The 26574-nt window shown below is 37.8% G+C and overlaps 1 protein-coding gene across 1 annotated transcript in view; it reads left to right on the top strand.

Annotated features, from left to right (window-relative positions):
• ANO4 (anoctamin 4) overlaps positions 1-26574 on the top strand; it is a 117224-nt gene that overhangs the window by 55017 nt on the left and 35633 nt on the right. The window contains exons 8-14 of the mRNA XM_041474407.1: positions 3600-3731; positions 13273-13379; positions 15249-15304; positions 15822-15943; positions 22281-22415; positions 23151-23247; positions 23768-23828. Of these exons, the coding sequence (XP_041330341.1) occupies positions 3600-3731; positions 13273-13379; positions 15249-15304; positions 15822-15943; positions 22281-22415; positions 23151-23247; positions 23768-23828 (710 nt within the window). The remainder of the gene's footprint in view (positions 1-3599; positions 3732-13272; positions 13380-15248; positions 15305-15821; positions 15944-22280; positions 22416-23150; positions 23248-23767; positions 23829-26574) is intronic.

Genomic DNA, 26574 nt, shown 5'->3' with positions numbered 1-26574 from the left:
ACATCCATGGGATGATCACTCTGCAGTATGAGAATATTAAAAACCTTTTTGGATATTAAGTTATGTCACAGTGTACTGGTAACTTGACAGCACTAGCACTGATATCACATTATGGAATTTGTCTTTTCATATTAGTAAGCACCAAATGAGCCCTTTGCAGACTTGAGACATTTTATCCCTCTTTGGCACACAGTAATAAATGCACACAAATCTTCTAAAACTTGTTGATGTTGCCCCACTTTCCATTCCCACCTTACAATAGATACTATAGCAGCTGTTAGCTTTGGAATTGGTTTTGCGGAATGGCTGCTTTGACTAAAGCAATAGATAGGAAGGAGAAGGTGAAGGTTTCATCATTTATATGTGATATACAAAGTTTTGCTTCACATAAATTTTCTTATGAGTCAGGATGCAATTTGAAGTCAGTATAGGAAGAGGTATGATCTTTTTCTGATATTTAGTTCCTGAGTGATGAGAACACTAAATTCAGTTTTTATGTTGAGGTCTATAAATAGCTGCTTGAGGGAGAAAAACTGTAACTGAATGGCCTCAGAGGGGAAAAATAAAATATATTCAGCTTTATTTTCACTTATGTGAAAATTAGATATATGGCTTCAATAAAAGTATCTGTTTCCTCAACTCATAGTTCAGTGTAGATTACAAGTACCCAAAGCCTTTCTTCATTTTTTGAGTTAATACAAACATTATGTCGACATTTGGGCAAAATTTGTTTTAGAGAGGAGTTTCGTCACAAGGCAAAGCCAGAGCAGGTCTCTTGCAACTTGTGAACCTGACTTGAATTTTCTCTCTGAAAAGGTCTAGTGATCTCAGCACTTCAAATTACAAAACTTCCATACTTTAAAGGAAAGGAGGGGTATCAGACACCTTATAGCACCTGCATCATGGTTAAAAACTTAACTAATAAAACAGCTAATGCCACAATATGCACAAAGGTCTATGAAAGCTAACCCACTCATAAAAATCAGTCTCAATTCAAAAACTTTTTTTCTTTTCTTAACTTTCCTTTGAAAAACATTTCTATCCCTACCCTACTTTATGGTGAGAAAACAGTTCGTTTTAAATTTTTTGAGAAATTCTTTGTGTGAGTTAAACACAAATGTTTCTTTATGTATCTTTATCCATCACCCCATTGTTCCTGCGTAGGTCACACTGCTTTCCAAACATCGTTCCCCTATTCAGCTGAGTATGTGGAAAGCGAGGCATAGATTAGTCTTGAAGAAATTATAAAAAAAATAGACTTTTAACACTCTGTGTCTGTATTTGTTAGAACCAACACCATTCTTTCATCTTTTTCCTTTTGCGAGAGGATCCTGTAGAGTACAAAACCTGCACTGCTGACTGATGGCACTGTTGGAATGAGCTGGAGGGAGTTTAAAAACTTGGTCATTTTTCTTTTCCAAGGAGATAACTAGGGGGGCTTGCTTTCCCTGCAGAAGGCTGTACTGCATGTTCTGTGCTTTGCAGTAAGGTTTTGCAACCTTCCAGACCCGTTCGCCAGCAGGATGACTGAGCATGCCAAGTAATCTGAGTCTTGGGAATGGCAAAGCACTCATATTCTGGGTACACTCAGTGAGAAGCCAGCATGAATAAATAATGCATTGCTGTTAAGTGGGGGAAGCACTCGGTCCCTTTGTGCTGTGCTTGTGTGGTGCGATAAACCTGCAGCAGGCAGTATCTCAAATGTGCACATTGACTTGCAGCATGAATGGGGAAGGATTGCAGACGGGCAGGGGTGTTAATAGCTTAGAGAATTCTAACGAGTTTAATTAACAGGAATGGAACAGGATGTTTAGAAAAACCCTCTTCCTAATTCCTCCTCCCTTTTCCATACCCAGTCACACTAAGCCTGTTGGATATACCCAGGGTTTACTGAATTTACAGGGGAAAAACCAGAGGCCAAAAGACAGGGATTTCCCCCGTAGAGAACTTGCTTTCCCTTGGCATTTCTGTCTGCCTACACAGACTAGCCCAAGGCTGTCAGGATGCTGCAGATGGAGAGTTACAATGGATCAGGCCTTTAGAGCCCTGGGATCTGACATCTCACCTGCATTCAGCACAGACATTTGCAAACTACCTCCTCCTGTGCTCGAACTGCTGGGTCAGTGCAAACACTGCCCATGGAGAGGTTATGACTAATTAAGTAATTAAATCTTATAATAAGTTTACATACATGTTCCAGTTTTCCCAAACAGTCCTGATGATAAATTTGCACACATATGCAACATCCAACACCCCTCCCCCCATCGTGCTATTCCAGATTGGAAGTGCAAAAATGAGATTAAAACAGGTACAGCTGATTTATTTACAATTTTGAAATGTGCCCATCTTTAAAAATTATCATTAGCTTCCCTATCCAAGATAAAAAACCTGGTGGAAGAAGGCTGAATATTCCAGGAAAAACTATATTAAATTTAAATGAAAATATGTAACATTTTCACATCACTTCCCCACATATTCAGCTGTCTGGATATGGGTTGTCCTCCCTCAAACAGACTGTGCAGAGGTACCAGCATTTGCTGCTCTTAAGAGTTCTTACGTTGGTTGTTTCAAAAAAAAAAAAAAAAACAACCAAAAACCAAAAAACCAAAAAACCAAAACAACAAATACAAAAAAACCAAAATAAAACAAACAACCCCCCCAACCATATTTCCAGTCCTTGAGCTTCTTTCAAAACTGAGCTTTAAGTTCAAAGGAAGTAAATTCTTGTCCTTTAGTTCCACTTCTGGAAACATTCATCCAGTGACTGAAGTATGGGCACACTCCATAATTTGTAGTCCATGATTTTTGCAGGGCTCAGTGTTTAGGACTTGGAGCAGGGCTCACTGTGCTAAACACATCTTTCTTAGGCGCTTTTCATTATGACATTCTAGTATGGATTTGAATTTGGTTCAGATTGTCTTCTCCAATGAGCTCTGATTCTTCCCTTCATTTCACTGTGTATCTTTGCATGAGTGCACCTGTAGTTAAATCTGCCCTTTCTCCAGCTCAATCATTGTTTGCTTTCACCTTCCAAATGTAAGAATCTGCATAGCAGTCACCTGTTAGCCTTTACACCCCGAGTTCTGATTTCATGGAGGTTGTAGTGTTGCAAGAAATAAAGAAATTAACAAAGTAGCCTATTTTTTAATAGCATCAAGTGCAAGGTAAGAATCCATACAGACAGCAGTAATGTCACTGCCTGGGTTTAGCTGCCAAAGGTCTTTGTCACAATCTTCACTGTTCTAATGTTTAGATGGCTAAAATCTAATGTTGGTTAAGCCTGAATTTTAAACGAACTGAAAATGTGACAAATAAACATTTAGAGACACGCCAAGTACTCATTGGGCTCAATAAGATTTATGGCAGCATGTACCATCAGCATTGCTTTTCTGATGAGACAAAATAAATGCTCCTCTGCAGAAAGCTGGTTATGAGTAATCGAGTTCAGCATATGTAATTTGGTCTGCCTCAACAAAAGTCAAAAAACATTGCACCTTTCCTAGCTGTAAATATTCAGTGTCCTGGTTTGACAACCTGTACTTCATAGTGTAGTGAAAAAACCCATTATCACAAATGCTCATACTTATCATGTGCTGCAGGATCGAGAAACAGATAAGCAGGTTCCGAGGATGGTTGCCCAGAAAGCCAATGAAACTGGACAAGGAAACACTGCCAGATCTGGAGGAGAATGACTGCTATACTGCTCCATTCAGCCAACAAAGGATCCACCAGTGAGTATTCTATCGTATCTCAGTTGCAAGGTGAAAATTTTCCTTCTGGATTCACCTTGGAAAAAATTGATTTCTTTGTTCATGTCTTAAGGACCAGTGCCTTCATATTAGCACTTTTTCACAAAAAGGGACAGATAGCTAGTCTAGGTTTCTAGTAATTAAAGGTCCAGCTCAAAGCTAAGGAAATCAATGGGAAAGTTCCTTTTAATTCACTGGAATTTCAATTACATCTTTAAAGGGATCCAATGGCTATTTTCTCTCAGGTCAGAATTGTAGTTGTTCTTTTTCACTTAAAGATGTGATTAAAACTTTTCTCAGCATTCCGTATGTCTTTAGCATAATCAAAACTAATCCTTCATCACTGATGGTTGTAATACTGATACTTGCATTTCATTCCTAGTTATGACTGTAGAACAAACAAAACTCTAAAGCTCTAAAGAAAACAGACAATGTCAATTTGATTGCATTTCTCTTTCAATTTTATGGAAGCAAAACTCCTTGCAAAATGGCAGTGTTCAGACAGTGTTTAAACCTAGCAGTGACACTTTTCCACCAATAGCACCAGAGTTGGACAAATGTCAGAGAAATCACTTGGCTACAAGAAACCTTTATTCCCTTGCAAAATGCAGAACAGAAAAAGCCCCACATAACTTTCAGAACTCATATGGAAGTTAAGGAATGTAAATTTTTTTTATGTCTTATGGGTGTCACAGTGTTTGTGATATGGGAAACAGTCATTGACTGAGAGCAAAAGCACAAAGATTAGACAGCACTGTTGAGGGTACTAAAAGAAGACACAGAATGAATTATAGGTTGCTCAAAATTCTGAAATATGTGGTTTTATTCAGTGAGAATCCAGGTTGATAAAGCTCTGAAATACCTCATTTTGAATGAATAATTTTTCAGGGATTTGATTTACTAGCTGCAATAAAAATGAGTAAAATAAACCTCTGCCACAAATGGCATCTTTCCAAATACAGCAGAAAAACAAGAACAGGTGGAAAACTCCAGGGAAATTTCAATAGAAGTCTGTTTGATACAGAGATGGGTCAGTTATTGTGCCCTGCAAGAGGAAGAGTAGGTGCAAATTAGTTTGAGAATAGAGCAGTGATACCAAAAACTAATAAATTAGGATGTCAGCATTAATGTTTTTATTACCAGTAATATTAACTGCTAACTTCCCTTAAAATTACTGCACATAGGAAAGGTGTTGGTGGTTTGTTCTGAGAGATTTTTTGTGGCTGAAAGGAGAACTGACATATATGAACCTAGAGTATTTTTTTTTTCATTCTTCTGCCTTGCTCATGTTCATGTTGGTAAACTGGCAGGAGAGTTTATTAAGCAGTGTTAGTTTCATTAACACTCCTGCTGTTGTTTGGTGCTTCTTCTACGTCATTGCAGGCTTGGAAACTTTACTCCCTGACAGACCTGACATTTTCTGCTTAGCTTTCTGTGTGTAGTCTTCCTATCCTTTTGTGTGGGGTCTTATAAAATGTTGGCTGAGCTGGCCTGCGTCTCTCAAAAGATGCTGGCTCTGACAGCAATGGTGTTCCCATTGTGCTTCACCTCGTTTCCTGTGTTTGGCTGGTTTTGTTTCACTAGAATTTTGAAATACAATGACTTGTTCAATATTTTTCTACTGAGTTGCATGTAGCTATTTCAGTTTTTTAACCCAGAGACTCACAATATTATTTTAGGAATGTGAAGTAAATAATCACTGAAATCCTTCTTGAGAAGCTAAAAAGAATTACCATCTACAATAATGTTATGATAATTTAGCTTGCATTTTGTCAGTGGTAAGTCCATACATTTGGATATTTGGGATGGTTAAGGTTTTGCTAGAGTGCTCTCACCACACCATATTACCAGTACAATGTAGTTATACTCGAGGCTACAAAATTGTCATGGGTAGTTACTTGTAGACTTCAGTGTTCCACAAGCACGTCATCCTATAGCCTAGGAGAACAGTGACAATCTCTTTCCTACTCTTGGGCCTTTAGCTGAGACTCTGCCTCCTCTTCCATCAGACAGTAGAGCCAAAACTGATTCAGAGAGAAAAGGTACAGGACAGGAGGGGTCCCAGTACCACACCAGTGCTTGGCTGGCTGACCTCAGTGCTGTTTAAGACTTTTCATTGAATATATGGCCATTTTTTGAGTAAAGTAAATGTTTGTAACTCGTTCAGTTCTTGAAGTCCTCAGAGAATGCAGAATAAATGCAAGTTTTTTTAGTCCTTTTTCAGTGTATTAAGGTCGTCGCTGAAAAATGCCACTATTGTCTGCTTTTTGTCAGAACTTATGTACAGATTTTGAGTTTTAAGTTTATAGTGGAAGCCATAAAATTTTCCTGCAAATCTAGAATCCTAAGTGAGAGGAAGAGATGAGTGGGAAGTACATTCAACAGTTCTTTGAGAAATACCCACAGGAGCCTAAAATATATAATCAGCCTTTTAATTACACTGATGAGGATTTTTCTGGCTATTGTACAAGTATTTCTGGAGAGCAAGATATGTACTTTTGGCAGTTTAAAATATTTCGGATTTCTGTGTTGCTATAAATCACTGTTTGTCCAAGATGTGTTCAATAAAGTCCATTAAGTAAATCACTCACAATTCCAACAATCTTGAAAGCATAAAACTCCATATCCTTAGTTTTCAGGTAAGATCTCCATGGCCTCACAGTAGATTTTGCCACATATCCTACCTGGAGGCTGCCAAATTCTTCATTTTTTCCTGGTTTTATGTATTTTTCATTTTCTAAAATATTATACCTTAAATATTCATATGAGCTTGGCTGTGTTTGAAATATTGCAGTTTGGGTCTAAAATTCCTTATTTCTTCCTTTCTTCATAGCATCAGATGTCTTTCATGTCACCAAAGAACAGGCAGTTTATCTTTTGTGATCTAGCCACACTTTATACATAGAGGGCTCCAGTCTGGTGCAGATTTTATAACATGATCTGAGTAGAAACTTCATTTGTGATAGTTTCTTTTTAAAGCATGGAAAGAAAAATAACTGACCATACTTACAATTCGATGTCTAAGGAGGAAAATAATTAAGAAAAAACCTGACCAGACCTTATTTCCATAGGAAATAGTATTTTAAAAATATTGATATACAAGGAGTGTGTGCAATTTTAGTAGATTATATCAATAGACTTTTTCTTTCTTGCATTTTTCTTTCCCATTCAGATGGAAAAAAGACAGATATGGAGAAATTCAGCTTTCCAAAAAAAAAATTAACTTTGTTTTAAGAGGCACAGCTGGCCATCTGTCCTTCCTCCAAAGAAGAAAACACAAGAATGACATTTGTGAGATGTGCCTAATAACTTTTGCAGCACAGCTTCAAGTTTTCTTTTAAAGGCATTATGGCATACTTCATAGGGTATATCTCAAAATTGTCAGTACAAGAAAGACCAAAATTCATATTATCCCTTAGGTAATAGAAAATCTCTTTTTGGAGGAAAGAAATTCTGCCAAGCACTTTTTTTTTTTAATTGTTTGGAATACAAAATTGTTATTTTCAAGATAGCCTTCTAGTAGTGTCTCTTTTTGCAACCACAGCTTGGAAAAGGCCGTGATTATACCAAAGTATTTCTTCTGAAACTTATCCGTTACAAGAATGCACAAGGTGTGAAAAATGTTTATCATTAGACACACTTAGATGTTCTTCTACTACATCTTCTTTATTTCATGTCGTCAGCTGCTAATCACTTGGGAATAGTAACAGCATCAATTAGCTGCAAGTTCTGAGATAACTGTACACTAGCTAAGAAAATATGTTAATTGCTGTTTAGAGATTTCAAACTCTATATCAGGAGCTATTTCCCCTTTTGTTTTTTCTTTCAGAGACGATAAACTCTCTGATTAAATATTAATCTAATATATAATTGAATAACCACTTAAATACTTATTACTTAGTGAAAATAAGATTTAAAATTTACTCAATTAGGAGGACTAGGATAGTAACTTGATTAATTAAGCAAAAAAGGTCCCTGCATACCACAGGTTAATGGAGTTCTTCTCACTTGTATTATGTCTCCTTGTGTACATGAGTCTTGTATTTTTTCCAAGATTTCCAAGATATGTCTCTCAAAGACAGCTTGTCTTTTCAAGCTTTTTCTGATGTTCAAATAGATCTTAACAAACCCCATCTCTACCAAGATGATCTGTGCCCACGTTCTTTTGAGCCCCCTCACCCCAAAATCATGGATAGATCAGGGAGCTGCTGCAAATGGAGACATGGCACAGAGCTGCATGGACACCTACTTGTTTTCAACCAGGATGGTCATTCTGGTGCTCAAATACATCTGCAGTATAATAACTATACATTTTTAAATGGCTTTTTATAAATGGGAAATCAGTTTTGCAAATCCTGCTCTCAGACAAATCTTTGTGCTACCAAACTTGGACATGCCCTGCAATGTTTTTTTTTACTCCCTCTGATTGTGGAAGTTTTAATTGCATGAAAAATAGAAGGAAGCAGGGCATCCCTGAAAAATACAAAAGGCTCCCTCCTTCTATCTCTGGTGAATATTTCTAAGTGACCTAATTTAAATTAAGAAGCAATCTGGGGGGAAGACTGATCTGGGGCAAAGGCAGAGGAAGGTGGAGGAGAGATTCAGCTCTTTCATTCAGACTTTCTATTTTACTTTGGCAGTTTTAAGGCTGTGATGCCAAAGTGGAAACAGAGAGAGCCACTACAACATTCTTCATCTCAAAGTGACCTTGTTTTCGACCCTGTATGATATGAAAACCCCCTGCTAACCATTAATAAAAATGTCCTTTTACATACCCAAGACAGTTAGCTGCAGCCTTAAAAATCAAGCAAAATGAAAATCAGCAAGTGCTAATAATATGGCCATTCTCAAACAAATAAAGCAGAGAAATGTATGGTATTATTCTCAGGAGAATACTGCTGACTCACGTTGCTACTGCTACTACAGCTGGTGATTTACTTTCTTTATGTTAAATGAGCTAAAAACCTGCTATTACCTCAGCCAACAACAGGTTGGCTGTCGGCTCTGTGATTTACCTGGGAGTACAGAAGGTTGGGCATTTTTCCTGTGCTAAGGAATACACTACTCACATAGAGGTCACTACTTTCAAGAACATCTGTGCTCTTAGTTTGTACTGCTTCCAGCAGAAGGCAATTTTAGATATGGCGAGTGTCAGATACCAAATGTTTCAGTGTCTGTGGGTCCCACAGTGTAAAGATACACATGGATCTGTCCGTGCATCCATCCTCCCTTTGTATCTTTTCACCAGGCCACAGCTGCTCAGATTTCAGCTTGTTTATCTTGTCACTAAAGCATAAAAGAGTCTTTTCCTGCCTTTTGCATTCCCAAAATATAAAAAGTAAAATAAAGCAAAAAAAGTAAACCCACTTTTTTTCAAATGTATGTTCAAAGATTCAAGAGCTAAATTTACCCTTTAAGGATTTGTACAACGTGCAAAATTACCAAAGACAATGTATGAACAGGAATTAATTGGTAATTTTTTTCTTGGTTTCATTTGCACTAATTTGGGGTTTTTCTTTAGACAACAGTTAACTTTGCTGTGCTTTGCTATCCACAGAAAGATAGTTTGGAATTTCCAGTTCACAGTTTAGTTAAAAGGCTACAAATACAGCTTCAAAGCAATTAACCTTCACTGACTCTTCATGTCTCCTACAGCATCAGTGTAAGAGCAGTATTTCCAGAAGGACTTTTTTGAAAGGGACTTTAATTAAGGATCAACTCTGGAAGCTTTCCTTCCAAAAGTACTCTCATTATCTTCATTGGGATTTTCCTTTTGAGTAAGGATAGCTCACACAAATAAGACTTACAGGACCAAGTTAATGATTATAGCTGTTGTGGGACAAATCACTGTCTTTATCTACCTATACATTAACTTCACAGGTAAAAAAATTATCATGTATTAATCCTTGTTTTTTGTCTTACAAATGAGGCAACAAAATGATGAAAACCATCAGTGAAGAGTCTCATAAATAAAGAGTAAACCCTTACTGAGCCTGAAAACAAGCTGTATTGCTCTTATGAATATTCAAATCCTTGTGCATGTTAAAAATCTAGCAAGGGCAGCAGAAACAGAACAGCTGAGGAAATTCTTCCACCTAAAAGCAACAAGGGTTAAGAAATTCACTAGAAAGTCTCTTCTTTATACGGTTCATAGCTCAGTAATGTCTGATAAATGTTTATGTGTACCTAGTTTGAAATTGTCTTCAGCTCTGGCCCCTGTGAACTGAAATTTGAAGTGTGAGATTCTTCACAGACTGAGAAAATCTTTCTCCTCTGAATTCTTCATTGGATGCTGTAGAACATGGAATAGCTTTGATGGTTATTCTGTGAATATGGATTAACACCCACAATCAGAAATAAGACAAACTGAAGCACAAAAATTTGGGGGGAAGAAATGTCCATGAAGCCTGGGAAGAAGAGGTGGTGGCTGAAAGGGGCAAGCCCTACACTGAGCTGCCTGATTCTCACCTGCCAAGAGAGACTCATGTGACTTTTGAGATAAATTGAAGCCTGCCTGACATTGTCCTAATTTATGTCAATGTCTAACCGGGATGTTGCAGCACATATACAAGTACCTGAGATATTCCCAACCTTTTAAGACCTTCCACTCATGTCTGCCTCTTTTTGTTTCCTGTGCCACAGATCCCTGCCCCATTGATTATGGTGATGATGTTCTTTCTGGGTCTACTCTACAGTCAATTTCACAGAAAAAAAAAAAAGCGTGTTTGAGTTAAGCAGATGTTCAAAACCCTATGACTTCAAAATAAATGAGGATTCACTTATAAGTTAAAAAAATATATAAGCTCTATATATAGTGAAGATTATTTTTTAAATGTTACCACATGCAATTCTATCCCACAATAATGATATTGTTAGGGATTGTCCAGGACATCCAGAGGACTCATTGTCGGCACTATTTCTTCACCTTTGCTGAACTCTAGCATCTCTTCTTTATCTTCATGAATAACTTTGGAAAACACTCAAGGGCATGTTTTTGACCCATTCTGATCATGGTGAGTCCTTCCTCTCCTCTCCCCCTCCTGCCCTTTCTGGCACAAGACTGGGCAGGGCAGAACCTCTGCAGCTCATATTCTCGCAGGTGTTTTAGGACTGCTTCAGCTGTTCTGGAATAGGCAGAGTTCTTCATGGCAGTTATCATACTGAGGTGTTTGCATCTGCTTCACAGACACGTCTGGTCATTTCTTCTTGCCCATGTGAGATCAAAAGCTATAATAACAAAATTACTAAGTTTGAAAATGAATGCAAATTACTAAAGTGTTTCTTTAAACAAGTGATTATTTCTTTGTTTTTTAGAGTTCCCGTAATCCTTGATTTTTGCCTTTTTGCATTCATGACTCATGAAAATAGAAATTCTTAAATACAAACAAAACTATTAAACAAGTTCTTCAGAAAAGATGTTGAAATGGCTATCTCTAGTTGCAGTGTGAGACAGTTGTGATAACAGATGGGCAAAATAACCTTGTATTACAAGGAAAATAGATTAAGGTGCTATCTGGTTCCATGTTGCAGGTTTCCCAGATAAGGTGATCCAATTCACAGTTGAATCCTACAAGAACTTGTCAGCATGACGAGTCAAGCTAAGTCAGAATGAGAATTACTGTGCTGTTTTGATATCTGTGAAGTTATCTTCACAGTTCTTTAACGGTCTGAGAGGTAAGGTCTTGGATAGTCAGGCAGTAAAAGAAAATAAAATAAAATAAAGAGCAAAAATCTCTAATTATTAATTTCTGTTTTACTCCTGCCTTTTAATTTGTTTCTGCTGTTACACAAACAGCCTAATACAGAGTTCCAGCTTCAGCTGAAAACAACACTGTTCCACCTGCTTCTCAGTTTAGATTTTATAAAATATAATTTCTATCAGCATTAAGATTTACATGAATACAGTAATTTTTTTCCTCTCAAAATACTTTTGGTAGTTATTATTTCACATACTGATTACTTTCAGCTGAATTTGATACAGGTGTAGTGGCAAAGATACATCTTTATATCCACATATCTTTCTGTAACTGAAAGATAAGCTCAGTCTTACATACCTTTTGAGTATTAGCAGCTTGAAAAGGAATAGTGGCCCAAAACTGTTCCTATACAGAAAAGGCAGTGGCTAGTGGATACCAATTGCATTTGCTGTTTGGTACTAGCCCACTGGTAAATCAGCATGCACGTGGTAGTCAGCAATATGCATAAATCTAATTACCTATGGTAGGTACTGTAGGGCATGAGTAGGACTTTGGGAATAGCAGGGAAATGAGAGGAAGCCAGAAGTCCTGAGTACAGTAGTGAGTAGATTGTAGACACAGAAATGGCCTGTGAGTATCTGGGGTGAAGTGGCAAAGGAGACATGAGATAGTAATCTCTAGAAAACCAGTTTTTATTACTTCTGGTGCTCTTGGAGCAATTTGTCTTACATACCTTTACTTTAGGATTTTTTTTTTACTGTCAGCCTTTGAAGAAGAACATGAGGATCTTATGTACACATTGTATTGTATTGAAAATTCAGCTGAGAATTTTGATAATAAAGAGGGAGAACATGAAGTTCTCAAAGTTCAGAAGCTGGACTCCTCATTTTTCAAAATTACTGTGGAGGTGCAAAGCTGTATATTATTTCCCATGGGTAAAGATTGATTCTGGGGAAAAAAAATTTCATTTGGGTAAAATTACCTGAGGGGAAAACTGAGCAGTGAATCTCACATTGTGCAAAAGAGAAGGTGAAGTGAATCCATGCCAAGCTCCTGATTAAGATAATCTCATTTAAGGTTGTATTTGTCTAGTGTGGTCTCCTACAGACTCATCTCTCTATGACATCTCTGTGACCTTAACACTTTATTTAGCAGTTTATTCAATTCTGCTGCTCTTCAAAAACAGAAATGAGGAAACCAATATTGTCTCCTATCCACAGTGTTTGTTGTTTTTTTTTTAAATTTATTCCATCTAACCTATTGGACATAGAACCTGTATTCATACTTAACTTGATAAGTGGCCTCTGAGAGCTAATTTTCTACTGTATTTTAGCTTCCAAGACCAAATGTAGGAGTATATGATACTTTCAATTTCTAACATTGTATTCAGTAACAGTTTTCAGTAAGAATGGTTTACCAAGTAAATGTTTACAATTGATCCTTAACGGTAAAGCATAACAAAAATCCTGGAACAGATGTGAAATTCTACTGCTGCACTTACAAAGATACACTTTTGCAATTTTTTGTGCAAGAATTTTGTAGTTTTCAGTGGATTATCTAAAAGTGATGCATATGATAATGAATACTTAAATATCTTCTATCTTTCTCCAGATTTCTCCATGTAACTCTTTGTAAGAGAATGAATACAGTTACTGACAGCATCTCGCCTGGCTAATGATCTCTTAATCAAGTGTCTTTTATCCTCCCTGCATGTGCTTACATACTGTAGATTTTTAGAGTGCTACAAAAGTAACGGAACTAAATATTTGCCTTAAATGTGCTATTACATATTTCTGAGATGCCCTTGTTTTTTTATTTTCATGTAGCTTCATAATACACAACAAAGATACTTTCTTCAATAATGCTACAAGAAGTAGAATTGTACACCATATCTTACAAAGAGTGAAATATGAAGAAGGGAAAAACAAAATTGGTAAGTATTAAGCAATGTGCTTTTAAATGTGCCTTTAAAAACAGAAGGGAGAAGTCTGCCTGGCCTCATAACAGACACTTTTCCTTTCTTTTTAATCACCTTGGTTTTGACTGTTTACATCTCACCCACTGCTGTGGTAGGGGCTCTGCCTGGAAGATGGGATCATCTCCCTGTAATATCAGTCAGTCTTCACAGGCACATCACCACATGGGATTTATCATCTCTGCAAGAGAAGAGATGATTTAAACGTGAAATATTAACAGATTACAAGCAGCGAAGCAGAGAGACTCATGAAGGAAAACATTTATTCTTTCACAAAAATGTGCTTGGAAGGATGGCAAAATTTGTGCTGCTCTACATCTCAAGCTACAGGGCTTCTCTCTGGATACCTATCCATCCCTAAGGGAGATGGAGGACTCTGTGCCTCTGGTGTTGCTGTAAGTCAGAAGGGAGTTTACCATTGATATCCTCAGTGCAAAGAATGCTATGCATAACTGTGGCTTCATTTTCAATTAGTGAGTGGAGTGGAAATTTGGAGAGGCACACATGCAGGTCCAGGAGAGCAGGCAATGACAGAGGAGAGACAGAACATGAAACAGTGGCCACCTTCTGCCAAATCACACAGTGCTCATACAGCTTGAGTAGCACACAGAGACAAATGTAGAGACAATCTCCATAAAACTCTGCAGTCTATTTCATTTTCCTGCTGTTTAAGCCTCACCTTTCCTGAAGAGGAAGAGAAATGTCCTAGAACTTCACTTTCTTTCTCAGCTGCTGGGATGAGGGCAGCAATAGCCCTGAGCAGAGCTGATGTTGCATCTTGCCCAAACACATGCAATCCCTGCCTACCTCAAGATCCCAATCTCCCTCACATGTCAGCTTGTGATGTACCTGTAGTGAACACAACCTTGCACTGATCGCTGGGCAGAGCAAAGACCAGCTCAGCTGTACAAGTTTTACTTTTCTGACAGAGACATTGGAAGAAAATATATTTTGCCAGGCAGATACTGATGCTACCACTGAAAGTGTTATTCATGTTGACTTATTGCTTCTCATGGCTGTGTTCTTGCTGCTATCTGTCCCCTGTGAATTAGGAAAGAAATCAAGACTCTATGCCTCCTGGTCAATAGGGTTCAAATACCTTCAGGTTCTTAGTGTGGATGTTTTGTTTTGCATTGTCTGGTAACAGTACAGCCGTATTTTCGTGATCTTCCAAGTGAAAAGCACCAACATCTCAGCAAACATTATTTGTCCAGGCTCTCATTAAAGAGGGACATGGCCTGAGTGAGTGGGTTGTATGGTTACTTTTTTGTGCCACATAGGAATGATTTTATTTTCTGGTCTTGTAATGCTGCAGTTTGTCTTGTTCCTTTCTGTCTGTTCAGCAACTTTCATAAGACACAAGCTGAACACATTTTAAAAAATTGTTATCATATGGAAATTATCAGTTTCTGTTGCTTTAGTGGTCTGTAATTCAAAAATATCAAGATCTACCCTGAAGTTTTTAGCTCTCAAGATATGCAGCCTTTCATCTAAATAGCTTTGTTAGATCATGTTTTATAGGTCAAACTTTAAACCTGGTGTAAAGTCTCTAATTTCACTGAAGTTACACTGAAGATGGATTTGGCAAATGAATCTTTAAACCTCTAGCACAATAAATTATAGATTCTGATTAATATTTGAACAAGTCTTTCTCTGTATTATTTCTTAGTTATCAAAATATATAGAAGATCAATTTTTTCTACATGCATCATGTACTGTCAGTTGGCTTCCATCTTCATTTAGCCAGTTTATGAAAATGTGTTTTGCTTTTTACTTAGCCATTTTTCTGCTCCTGTTGGTAAATAATTGAATACTTTTGATTCTCAGGTCTGAATCGATTGCTCAGTAATGGCTCCTATGAAGCTGCATTTCCTCTTCATGAGGTATTTTGCTCTTTTTTTTTCCTTTTTGAACAGATATTTCCCGCAAAATGAATTCTTAGTTGTGTAATTATTTATTCTTAACCTTATTAATGTCTGCCGCTGACATGCTTCCATTTAGCAATGCTTTTTTCCTTGGGGAAAAATTAGGGGCATTTCTTGCAAAAAGAGATGAGTAAAGAGAGTTGTTCTGGATCTGTTTGGTAAAAACTCTTTGAGTTGATATATCAGTATGTTTTCAGAGAGGAAAAACATCACACTCTGGGGGGCTTTTTAAAATTCTCTGAAGATTTTGTTTGCATTTATAGGCTATGACTTGGATATAATTTATTATAAAAGTCTTAGGAAGAATATTCTCAAATCTTAGTGACATCGGTAGATTTTTGTAATGCCATATTTAGCTTTTGCAGCACAATATGTAGTTTGCATAAATTGTGTTATCCATTCTGCTAGTAAAAGAGATTTCTTAAATATTCATTTTTGCTGCTGTTATTCATTAATGTCCAGATTTGTATTTTAGGGAAGTTACAGAAGTAAGAATTCAATAAAAACCCATGGAGCAGAAAACCACAGACACCTGCTCTATGAGTGCTGGGCTTCCTGGGGAGTGTGGTATAAATACCAGCCACTGGATCTTGTAAGGTAAGACTTACCTGCTTTTGCTATGTCACATTATAGATGCTTTGAGCACAGGTTGTTTTACTTCTGACAAAACCATGAAAAGCTTATTTAATTCGTGTGGTTTTAAAAACTGAGCCTGAAGTCATGGGAAATCATTTATTTCATAGTGACACTACATCCAAAGAAATATTTATAGAGGAATTTGTAGAAGGACCTGAAAGTTAAAGAAGTTTCCTTCCAGTGTTTCCTGGCACCATAATTTGTAATGAAGTGTTTACAGGATATTTAAGAGAGAAAAAAAGGAAGAGAAGAATCTGTGAAGGCTGGATATACTTGATTAGACAGCTGTCCACAGGAGGAGTTCCTCCTTGGAGCATGGCTTTGGTGAAAGATAGACTCTCACCAACTAGATCTTTTTCCAAAAAGCAACCACAGAATGAGCTCTAGATGAAGTTTCATGGTGCTTACAAATGTCACAGAGCAGAGCTTACAGTTGCTGAGTGTGCTACTGTGTTCACAGCACTGGTGGTGGAAGTCTCCTCTGTACCACTACCCTCTAACTCAGACCAGCCACATCACCACTGTCCAGATTTTTATTCATCTTGCAAGCAGACTGCAAAGAAAAAAATGCTGAGAAAGCTGAGATGTGATTCCAAGTTCTTACAGTCCTTTTAAATAATTGTTTCAAGTAGCCTTGCATGCACTAATAGAGGATAACATATTTCTTACGCATATAGAGAGAGCCAGAGCCTTTACTGATCATGATGGCAGAACTAGTATTGGACAGTAATAGGCTTTTTCTACTTGAAGAGAGGAACATGGAGCTACAAGAGCCTATTAATAAAGTCTTCAGATGTATCAGGAGCACTGAAGATAGATCGACCACCAGGAAGGGTCATCCACAACATGCAATTGGTCCAGCTTATTAATTGCCTCTTTCATAAGTCCTGTGACTAATAGAAAATTGCTCTTATTTATTCTCAAAATTGTTTCCAGATGAAAGATTTGCAGAGGGTAGCCCTGGAGACAGACAGTGTTACTGATTAAGGCCGTATAAAACCCATCCATTTCACAAAACTGAGAGTTTAATTTCCATGGATAAAAAGCTAACTAAGAAATACAATAAAAAGTTTTACTGAGTCATGTCATTTTTTAAATGCTTTGCAAAATAATTTATTAAATCTCATAATTTAATACCAAAAGCTTTTTATTTCTTTTTTTAATACACTGGATAGAAATTTGGATTTTTTTTGTCAAACTTCACAATAGAAATCGCTGATTTATGGAAGAGCCAACAGTTATACTGAAGGGGTTTTTTGCTTTTAATTTCCCAGTACACAACAAGATATTATTATCACAGTACAAACAAACTTATCTCTATAGAGTTTTATAATTATTTTTCCATAGTGGTCATGGCTACTGTTCTTCATCACTTCTTGTTTGTGGAAATGCTCTTGAGGCAATATCTTGTGCTTGGTTTAAATTGATGATCAGGCATCTGAAAGGTTTTTTAAAGTATGAGAATAAATGGTTACAGAATAAGAAATGTTAGAGATATGATTATTCTGGATCTTGATAGCAGCCTTCCTGCATAGCCTGGGTTTAAATATTTTTTTTAAGTTTATTTTTTCATGAGACAGATTTTTCAAAATCTATTAAAAAAAAAAAAAAATGGCAATTGCTGTAGACTCCCTAGCTGAAGTCAGGAGTGTCCTGGTGTTGCTGAGTAGGTGTTTACCCAAAGAGGAGAGGGGCAAGGGCAGCTGTGAGATTCCCTGAGCACTGGCAGCAGCCTGAGTCACAAGCCACCAAAATCAGCAGGTCCAAAGCTGCAGCCCCAGCCCAGCCTGCCATGTGCAGCCTGGAACACACCCACAGCTGTGGTGAATTCACTGAAGGAGGGTAACAACAAAGAGAAGGGGATGCCTTTTCCTTCTCACTTCACAGATGCTGGATTACTCACATTTCCTCAGCTCCTGCTGAGTTTTCAGCGGATTTGAAGATTTGGGAGGAGCTAAGAAAATGTGAGTAATCCAGCATCTGTGAATGAGTCTTCCATGTGTACAGCCACTCTCAGCAGTTCACATGTCTGTTGAGCTGGAGACTTTTCCTTGAAGAACTGATGACACCAGCAAGACCTGCTGTTCACTTCACTTGGGAGTGTCTCAGTGGGCACACTTTAAAAAGAAGCTTTTTTCAGTGCCTGTTCTACAGCAGGAAAATATTTTTTTTTTTAGCCCATAATAACAGCTATGTGGAATTGTACTTGAAGGGTGTAGTGTGGTCATCTGTACAAAAGGAGTGGCTGGATATTGATTCTTCCACAGACATCTGGCCAGAACTTACACTGTTAGTTGTTAGAATTTACAATGTTAGTTGACATTATGCTTTAGAAAGGCTAAGAAATAAATTAGATGTAGATAGTACATTTGTGTCATCAATAGATGTACTATTTCTACCTTAGTCAAGTTACCACAATGGTAAGTGAAAATGTTCATACTCCAGTGCTCTTTTATTTTTTCCTTAGATGCTAGAGTGAGGTTTTCATCTCCTGTGCTGCCAGTTTGGCAACTCCCAGATTCAGATGAGATTTCATCTCATCAGCTGGCTGTTATGGAAATACTAGTCACTAAAAATAAATGAGAAAAAGTAATTTCAGGGAAATTGCATGATTCTGCTTCCACTCTGCTTTGAAACATGTGGCAGTACGATGGCACAGAGTTGGCATAATTACATAGCCACTCCTATTAGTCAACAGATGTGGTGCCATGACTTTAATTATACATCTCTTGGAATTTAGTGTCCATAGATACTTTACAAGAATAATTTATGACCCTTAGAATTTATTAGAATTGGAAAGAAACAGGTCTCATTATATTTATATGCTCTGGGACCATGTAAATCAACAGCAACAGTTGCAGTGATTCCTGGGCACTTTGGGTCACCTCCTTCACACTTCTGTGCATTGCTGTTTCCCTCCTGATTGTGCACAAATTGCTCCTGCTGCTGCTTGTGCATGTAACTGACGAGACAAAAATGCAGGGAGAAAACTGGTTTTTACATGATTGTAAAGGTATCTAAATGAACATGGAAACAAAAACTGATGCCTGTGTAACCTGCATTTTGCTCCATGTTTCCATTAAATGTCTTGATCACAGGCTGACTATTCCCTTTCAGTCTCCTGTCAAGCCTTCCCACCCACCCCATTGCTTCTGACATGAGAGCTTCATACATCCAAAACACTGCTGGAAAGCTCTAGTTTCTGTGGTGTCGAAAGTTCTGTACAGAATTTCATTCTTACCTGCAAAAGAGTTAATGAAAATAGATAGGTCCTTGCCTTGAGCCCTGATATGTCTACATTCTAGATCCATGACTTCCTCCTAGGCATTCTGTATTCTGTAGTGAGAGTCATTAAACATAGGATAATCCAATATCACATTTCATAAGTTGGAAATTAGACTTTGTAGCTTAATACTTTCCCAAAATGTGCCTTATTGATAAATATGGATATTGAAATCTTGACCCAATTAAGTCATAGCTCTATCACTGGAATGGGTAGAGGGGATATACTGTTCACCATTAAGGTAACTGGTATTGAAGGGCTAGTATACAGGCTAGCTTACACCTGAGAAGCTGAAATTACATTTTTATTATTATTTTGATGGTACAGCATGCATAAGGATAGGAGAGACAGATTGTTCTATTGGGTGCTTGGGGGTTTTTTATGTCGCTGCTTTTTAGGTTAATTGTGGAGAAAATTTTCTGTGGGAGAACCGTTAAAGACTCAAACAATTTTTTTCTGTCCATATAATGAATCTGAATATCTGGTCAGTAATAAATTAGCAAAGTTAACAAGAACACAAAGATGTTATCAGCACTGGAAAATTTCAAAGAGGCCTTGAAATGAGTAGAATGATAACAGGTGAAATTTAGGTATAAGTCAGGCACAGTGATGCATTCTGGAAAGAAACCTCTGGAATTCTTCATATACATTGCTGAGCCCTAGCTCAGAGAGAACTGCCATCACTGAAGCAAGCCACATGAAAATTCTGTTCTTTACATTGTGACAGAAGAAGAGAAGAAACAAATTTGTTCTTCAAACAAATATTTGGGGCAAATTGAAGGGAGTGACAAAGGCATCTACACGTTTTCCATCTCCTGAGGGTCATGATGGTCCAGACTAGCTGAATTACATATTGGAATAAATGTGGAACTGCTCTGAATATGGCATCTAGGAAGGCCTCCAAAGACCTTCTCAGTGGCACAGTTTGTTTCCATAGCATTTAACTGAGTGGTATCTGGGCAGAGACTAAAAGGAGAAAAATGCAAACTCTGGGGTCAGAAGACTTGATATATCAAGTTGATCCTGATGCAATTTACAGAAGTACAGCCTGTGCCTGTAGAGTGCCAGCTGTGTTGCAGAGGGCAATAATGGAATTCAGAGGTTGTTTATTCATATTTAAACCAACACGTATCAAAGTAATGTCAACATCCCTCATTTATTTTTAAAACCTGGCTCATATGCCTTTTCCTTACTTTTCAGAGATGAGTTGCTCCTCATCAGGGACAGTCTTCTTTATGTACACACTGAACTTTGCTTGGGTCTTCTTCTAGGATGAAGGTGTTTGATTTCTAGATCAAAAAAGAATACTGTGATTTGCACGGTTAGATTGAAGGGCTCAACAGGGTAGGAGATTATTTTTGCCATTAATACTTGTCAGCTAGAGGGCTGGAACGAGAAAGCATTCGTCCTTGAGTGTAGGGAATGAAGTAAAAAATAAAGCTTGATGAAAGTTAGGTGGACTTCACTACTTTGAACTATGTACATGGAGAAAAATAAGTCATCCATACTTAGTGGAAGTAAGCTCAAATGTGAGTTTGCATTTTTGGAGGTGCAGGCACAGACTGACATCCTAGATGTCAGGAAAATAATCAGGCCGAAGGTTTCATTTTCACTCTTAAGTCAGGTCTTAAAAAGCAGTTTGCAGTGTATTTTCCACAATCAGACCTGCTGCCCTTGTCAGAACTGAGCATACTAGTGTTAGCTTACCATCTCTTCAGTCTGTGAATTTGAGTCTCTGTTGAATGACAGAAGAATAAAAACAAAATGACAATACTTGAGTGGGTAAACTCAAATTAAAATAGTCACTGCAGACCAGTACCTTCCATCAGAGCATGAGCTCAGGCCAGAGAGATATTTCCCACACTGGAAATTTTTAATTACAACTTGAAAACAGCTAATTTTGTGCAGTCCAGACCAAGTGTCCTCCAGTGCACCCAGCCCTAGAGACAGTCCTAGAGCTTTCCATTCTCGCTGAGAAAGTTTGGCCAGTGATGTTTTCTGGTAGAGTAGAGGATCCAGCAGTGCTGGCTCACTGCACTTATACTCTGGATACATCAGAAGTTGCATCATTAGAGTAAAAGAGAGTTTCCAGCAGCAGCTATTTTCAAACTGAGCGGGTATGCAAGTTTAAGTTGTCTACAAAATGTCTGAAACACAAGAATATCATCTTGCATCATTCTTTAAAACCAATCTTGCAAATAATCCCCTAAAATCTACTGTGCAAAAATCAATAGGACAGTACATGAGCCTGCTCCTCTGCTGATGAGTTCAGCAGGTTTTTGTGGGCTTGATGTATTGTCTAACATATTAATAAAGGTTTGGTTGTGTTTAGGAGAAGGAAAATTGCTAATGAATATGTATGTAGCAAGATAAAACTTTCTGGCTACTTTGCTGCTAGTTTTTGAGCAATATATCTAATAAATTAAAATGAATTCAGACTGCTTTCCTCAAACCAATGCCAGATGATGGACCTTACTTGCACTTCACTTTCCACTGCAGTAGAATAATGAAATTAGTTTTCTAAGAAAATAATAATCAAATGAGCTAAGAAAATAAATAATCAAATGAATACAAACTGTATTGGAGAATGAAGTCTCGTTAATTAATTTCTTAGAACTAATTTGAACTCAAATAATTTTTGCTGTTATACAAGATTTAGGGATAAAATTTATTTCAATGCAGTTATTCAGGCAGTAAAATCAAACAGCCAAAATCAAAGCACACCATCAATTTCCCAAATACAAAGAACTAGTTTTCTAAAAGTAACTCAGTGTTTCCTTCACGAGGTTATCACTTATCTAACTGTAAACTGTGGTTATTGAATTTTTTAATTAATGTTTTAAGTTCATTTCTGAGAAAGGTCCCTCAGTGTGTATTTAGAAGCTTAGTTGAAGGCTTTTTCTCCTCTTTAATCTACTCTTCAGATATGATAGATATATTTTTTTTACTAATGAGCAAGATTAAGTAGATTATTCTAATTAGCAGGTAACTTTGCTGTGTTTTGTTTTAAAACAGACGGTACTTTGGTGAGAAAATTGGGCTGTACTTTGCCTGGTTAGGCTGGTACACAGGGATGCTCTTCCCAGCTGCCTTCATTGGATTGTTTGTCTTTTTGTATGGAGTCACCACTTTGAACCACTGCCAAGTCAGGTAATGTGGGAACTTTAAAAAAAAAATTGCAACTGTTGTTTATTATGAATAATTTGAGCTTCCCACAAGCTGTTAATTATTTCATTTTAAACTGTTGAATGACCAGTGAAGAAAAGACAGCTTAAGGTACCCAGTATCAAACTTCCCATGTTTTATGCTCCTGAATTGGGATGGAAGGAAATTCTTCTTTCCCAATTCCAGTTGCTAATGGTGCTGGCAACTCAGAATGAAGTAGGGGAAAAGCAGACTCTTCCATTAGTCTTTAAGAGGCCAGCACAAGGGTGGGGAATTTTCACTCTCGATAAGGCCTTTCCCAAGATCCACCACAGAGAGGCATTCCTCAGATGAAGGTACCCCTGGACCTTCTGCTGAGTGCTGCATCTCTAAGTTTTTGTGCACTTAAATCACAACAATAACTTTGTCTGAAGTTATCCTCACCCTCCTCCTACAAAAGTCAGTCTTACTCAAGGAGAAGCTGGAAATGGTAAAGACAAAATAGATACTAGGTTGCCCTGGAGAACTGCACTCTGCAGCTGTGACTGTAAACTCTATAGTCTTAGACAGTCAGCAAATATTAATTATACACATGCAGTTACGAACATCTTGGCTTCAGTTACAGACCAGTTTTGTTCAATGAGTAACTGAATATTAGCAAAGCTTATCAATCCAGACAGATTGTTGTGCAGATTGTTGTAATAATCAAGATACTAATTTTTGTCTTCTCTCTTTTTCCAGTAAAGAAGTCTGCCAAGCTACAGATATCATAATGTGTCCTATATGTGATAAATACTGCCCCTTCATGAGGTTGTCAGACAGTTGCATTTATGCCAAGGTATGTTTTAGGCTATGCAAATAGAGATACTTCCTGGCAAAAGCATGAATTTTGCCTTTTGCATTTGCCTTTAGTGAGCCTGGGTAGATGAAATCTTGAAGGGGCAGATCAAGCTCAGCCAACATTAACATTGTCTTTCATCAGTTTAATTTGGGTTGGAAAATATTTGAATGCAATTTGCACTCAGAGGTTCAGCAGTGTCAGAGGTCATATCCTAGAGCTATGTGTTACAATGTCCTTGACATTGGCCGTTATCTTCTCATCCATCCTCTCTGCATGGCTCCATAAAATTAATACTTTGGGTCTGAAATGATGCTCACATCTCTTGTTGGCAGGGGTCAGTCCCAGGCCAGGCTGGCAAATAGTCCTGTCAATTCACAGGCGGATTTCACACGTCAAGGGAAGTACCCTCAGGATTGTCAGGCCAGCTAAACTCATGATCACATTAATTTTAGTAGGTGAAAATCAAAAATAAAGGCTTATTATCACAAATTGATCACATTGTTAATATATCTCTCAGGTAACCCACCTTTTTGACAATGGAGCTACTGTCTTTTTTGCTGTTTTCATGGCAGTGTGGGGTAAGTTTTCATTTTGATATTAATTGCACCATCTTTTTCTCAAAGAATATGATGCAACACAGGCCTTTTTGTTTTCCAGCACACTTTTTATCTGACACTTAAAAAGAGAATATGGGCTTGAGACTTTCCTCTTTCTGCAAAAGAAATATGTAATTGGTGGAATCATGTTTTTACTTGATAATAATTTTAATTAAAACAAAAACATGAATGCAATATATATGTAGTTTATATATATATATATATATATAATTCTGTGGGAATTTCTAACCATTTTTAAATCTATTGGTACTAAGCCCTTTTCTCTATTACTGCTCAGGGCTTCTCCTAGCTTAGGGCAGCTCAGTTTAGTGTCAGTATTAAAATGGACTAACATTTTTCCCCCACCTTGCAGAAAGGCAGTAAAACTTAAATCCATGTAAGCTGGTTGCAGTGAAAGCAAAGCTCCGATGAAATAAATAAAAGATTTCATTGAATGGCAAATTGATCTTAGTGTGGTCTAACTGTTGCCATGGAGGCTGAATTTTGCCCATAGAAATGTTCTATTTTTGGCTTAACTATTTTTCCTAGTATGTCATGTAGGCAGAATTGAAGGCAAGAGGAACCAGCAATTTCTGGCAGCACAAAAAATTATTTCAAACATGAACATGCCCAGGCTCTTAGCTGCTACCAAGCCATTGTGAGAGAAAGTTAACAACTGTAGAAAATGGCTCAACAAGGGGTCTCAACAACAGCATCCAAGTCCTTGCACTGTCTGGATTTAGTCATTGTTCTCCTGTTCTTACTCACACATTTCCAAGTACTTTGGAAAGGTGCCTAAGTAATTCTTATAATCTTAACTTTAAATGGCAAATCTCTTTACTGAACCACAAGAAATATCCAAGAGGCAACATGAGAGCCACCAGAACAACACAGATTGGCTTACCTGTCTCTCAGTTCCTTCCTCCAATTAAATTAGGTCATGTACCAATCAAGCCTATTTATGCCATTTCATGTAATATTGAAAATATTCAAATTTTACAAATCATATTTAAGAAAAATCCATAGATCATGCAGTCTTTATGTTTCTGCTTGATATTTCAACTTTGTTTTAGAGCTACATAGAGCTAAGAATCATCAAAAATTTCTAAGCCTTAAAGATTTCTTTTAGATGCTTACTCAGCTTCTCCAAACTCTTTCTCCATGTGTTCACTGAAGTTGAGAATTTCCAAGACAATGTACAGGCAGGGCCATCTCTAGCTAGGAAAATTGATGGGTTAACGTTGCTGAACACTTATGGCAGCGTTCCTAACTGCTGGTGAGCATTTCTTCGGAGGGCAGATTTTTACACCAGTACTTTTGTTTGTCCTTGACCATAACAGTGCTTTCAGAAAACAGCTGTGCTCACAGCATGGTTTGTGTGTCTTAGCAGTTCCCAGATCAAGGGCTGTAAGGAAAGTAGCTCTAGGTAAGGGCAGTCCCTCGCAGAGGTCACCATGCCCAGTCCTGCCTTGTGGTCACTGCCTTTGAGAAGCCTGAGGAGGTCGAACATGCCTGCCTACAAAATGTTGTAGGCCCTTTCCTCTCTTTCCTCTCTCCAGTCGACAGGAAGCACATCTCTCTCTGGTTAGCTTGTCCTTCCTCCCCCTCCTTCAGCATCACTGTCAGACTCCCAGACCCAGATTCCCCCAGGAATCTCCACAGCAGCCTGCCGGGACTGAGCGAGGCACTGCCCACCCATGCATCTACAGCACCTAAGTCCACAGTGAGATAAGACAAAAATACCACAGAAGCTGTCCCCAGATGATTTGGCTACTGGAGAAGAGACTGTAGGACAGCAGCTGGGGTGAGAGCTTTTCCAGCACCTCTGTTGGCTTACACTGTGCTTGGGAGCTGGCTGCCAGGAGGGACAGAGGGGCAGCACCAGCAGGAGCTGTGAGTGCGGGGTATGGCCTGGGGAATGGGGCAATCCTCTGCCTCCATACTTCCTAAAGAAGAGTTTGCAGGGAAAACAGTGAGATTGTGGAGATATTTTCCATGCAGATAGGGCTAAAGCAACATTCAAATAAGGGAAGTCACACTTTCCAGGGATTTTCTGGTACTGTATTTAGGGGCTGGCTTGCTGCCTGTATTAAATGGGATTTCAGTCTGCAGCAGGCCTACTGGCAGCTGCAGGCATTGCCATCATGGCAGTAAATCATGGCAGAGGAAGAGAAGAAGAATCAATGATAGCAGTTTGATTGCAGAAATGTTTTTTCTGTCAGCATGAAACAACTGGCAAGCTCATAAAATATTGGCTGTGAAAAGTTCAGCCTTCCCGATGATCCAGTTTGACAGACACTGACATATTAAATAAACATCACAGTGTTTTCACAAAAAGAGAATGAAAGTAAAAAGAAAAGTCAGCTAGAACTCTTACCTCTTTAGCCAGAGTTTACTGTTTTGTTATCTTCATTTTCTTCATTGTCTTTAGATCCATTAGTAAGCTCCCATCTTGAGAGAGAAGCCTCAGTCATTTGCTGGGGAGTTTCAAATGCAGGTGTGGCCATATGACTTAAGGAAACTTTCTTTTTAACTGAATTATCAAAGGACAAAAGGTCTCCCTTCAGTGCATGTAAGGAATTCTTTATTAGTTTGTAAAAGTTTTTTTCTGTATTGAATCTTCTGTTGAAAGGAAATACCCTTTCAAACAGATTGAAGCTATAAATCTTTGTGGTTTATAGGGAAAAAGTGAGTCACTATAATCACTAACATTTTTTTAAATTTTTTC

The sequence above is a fragment of the Pyrgilauda ruficollis genome, unplaced genomic scaffold, assembly GCF_017590135.1.
Source record: "Pyrgilauda ruficollis isolate IOZ18807 unplaced genomic scaffold, ASM1759013v1 scaffold32, whole genome shotgun sequence".
NCBI lineage: Eukaryota > Metazoa > Chordata > Aves > Passeriformes > Passeridae > Pyrgilauda > Pyrgilauda ruficollis.
The sequence above is the reverse complement of the archived record's forward strand: the minus strand, read 5'-3'. Positions and strand labels throughout refer to the sequence as shown.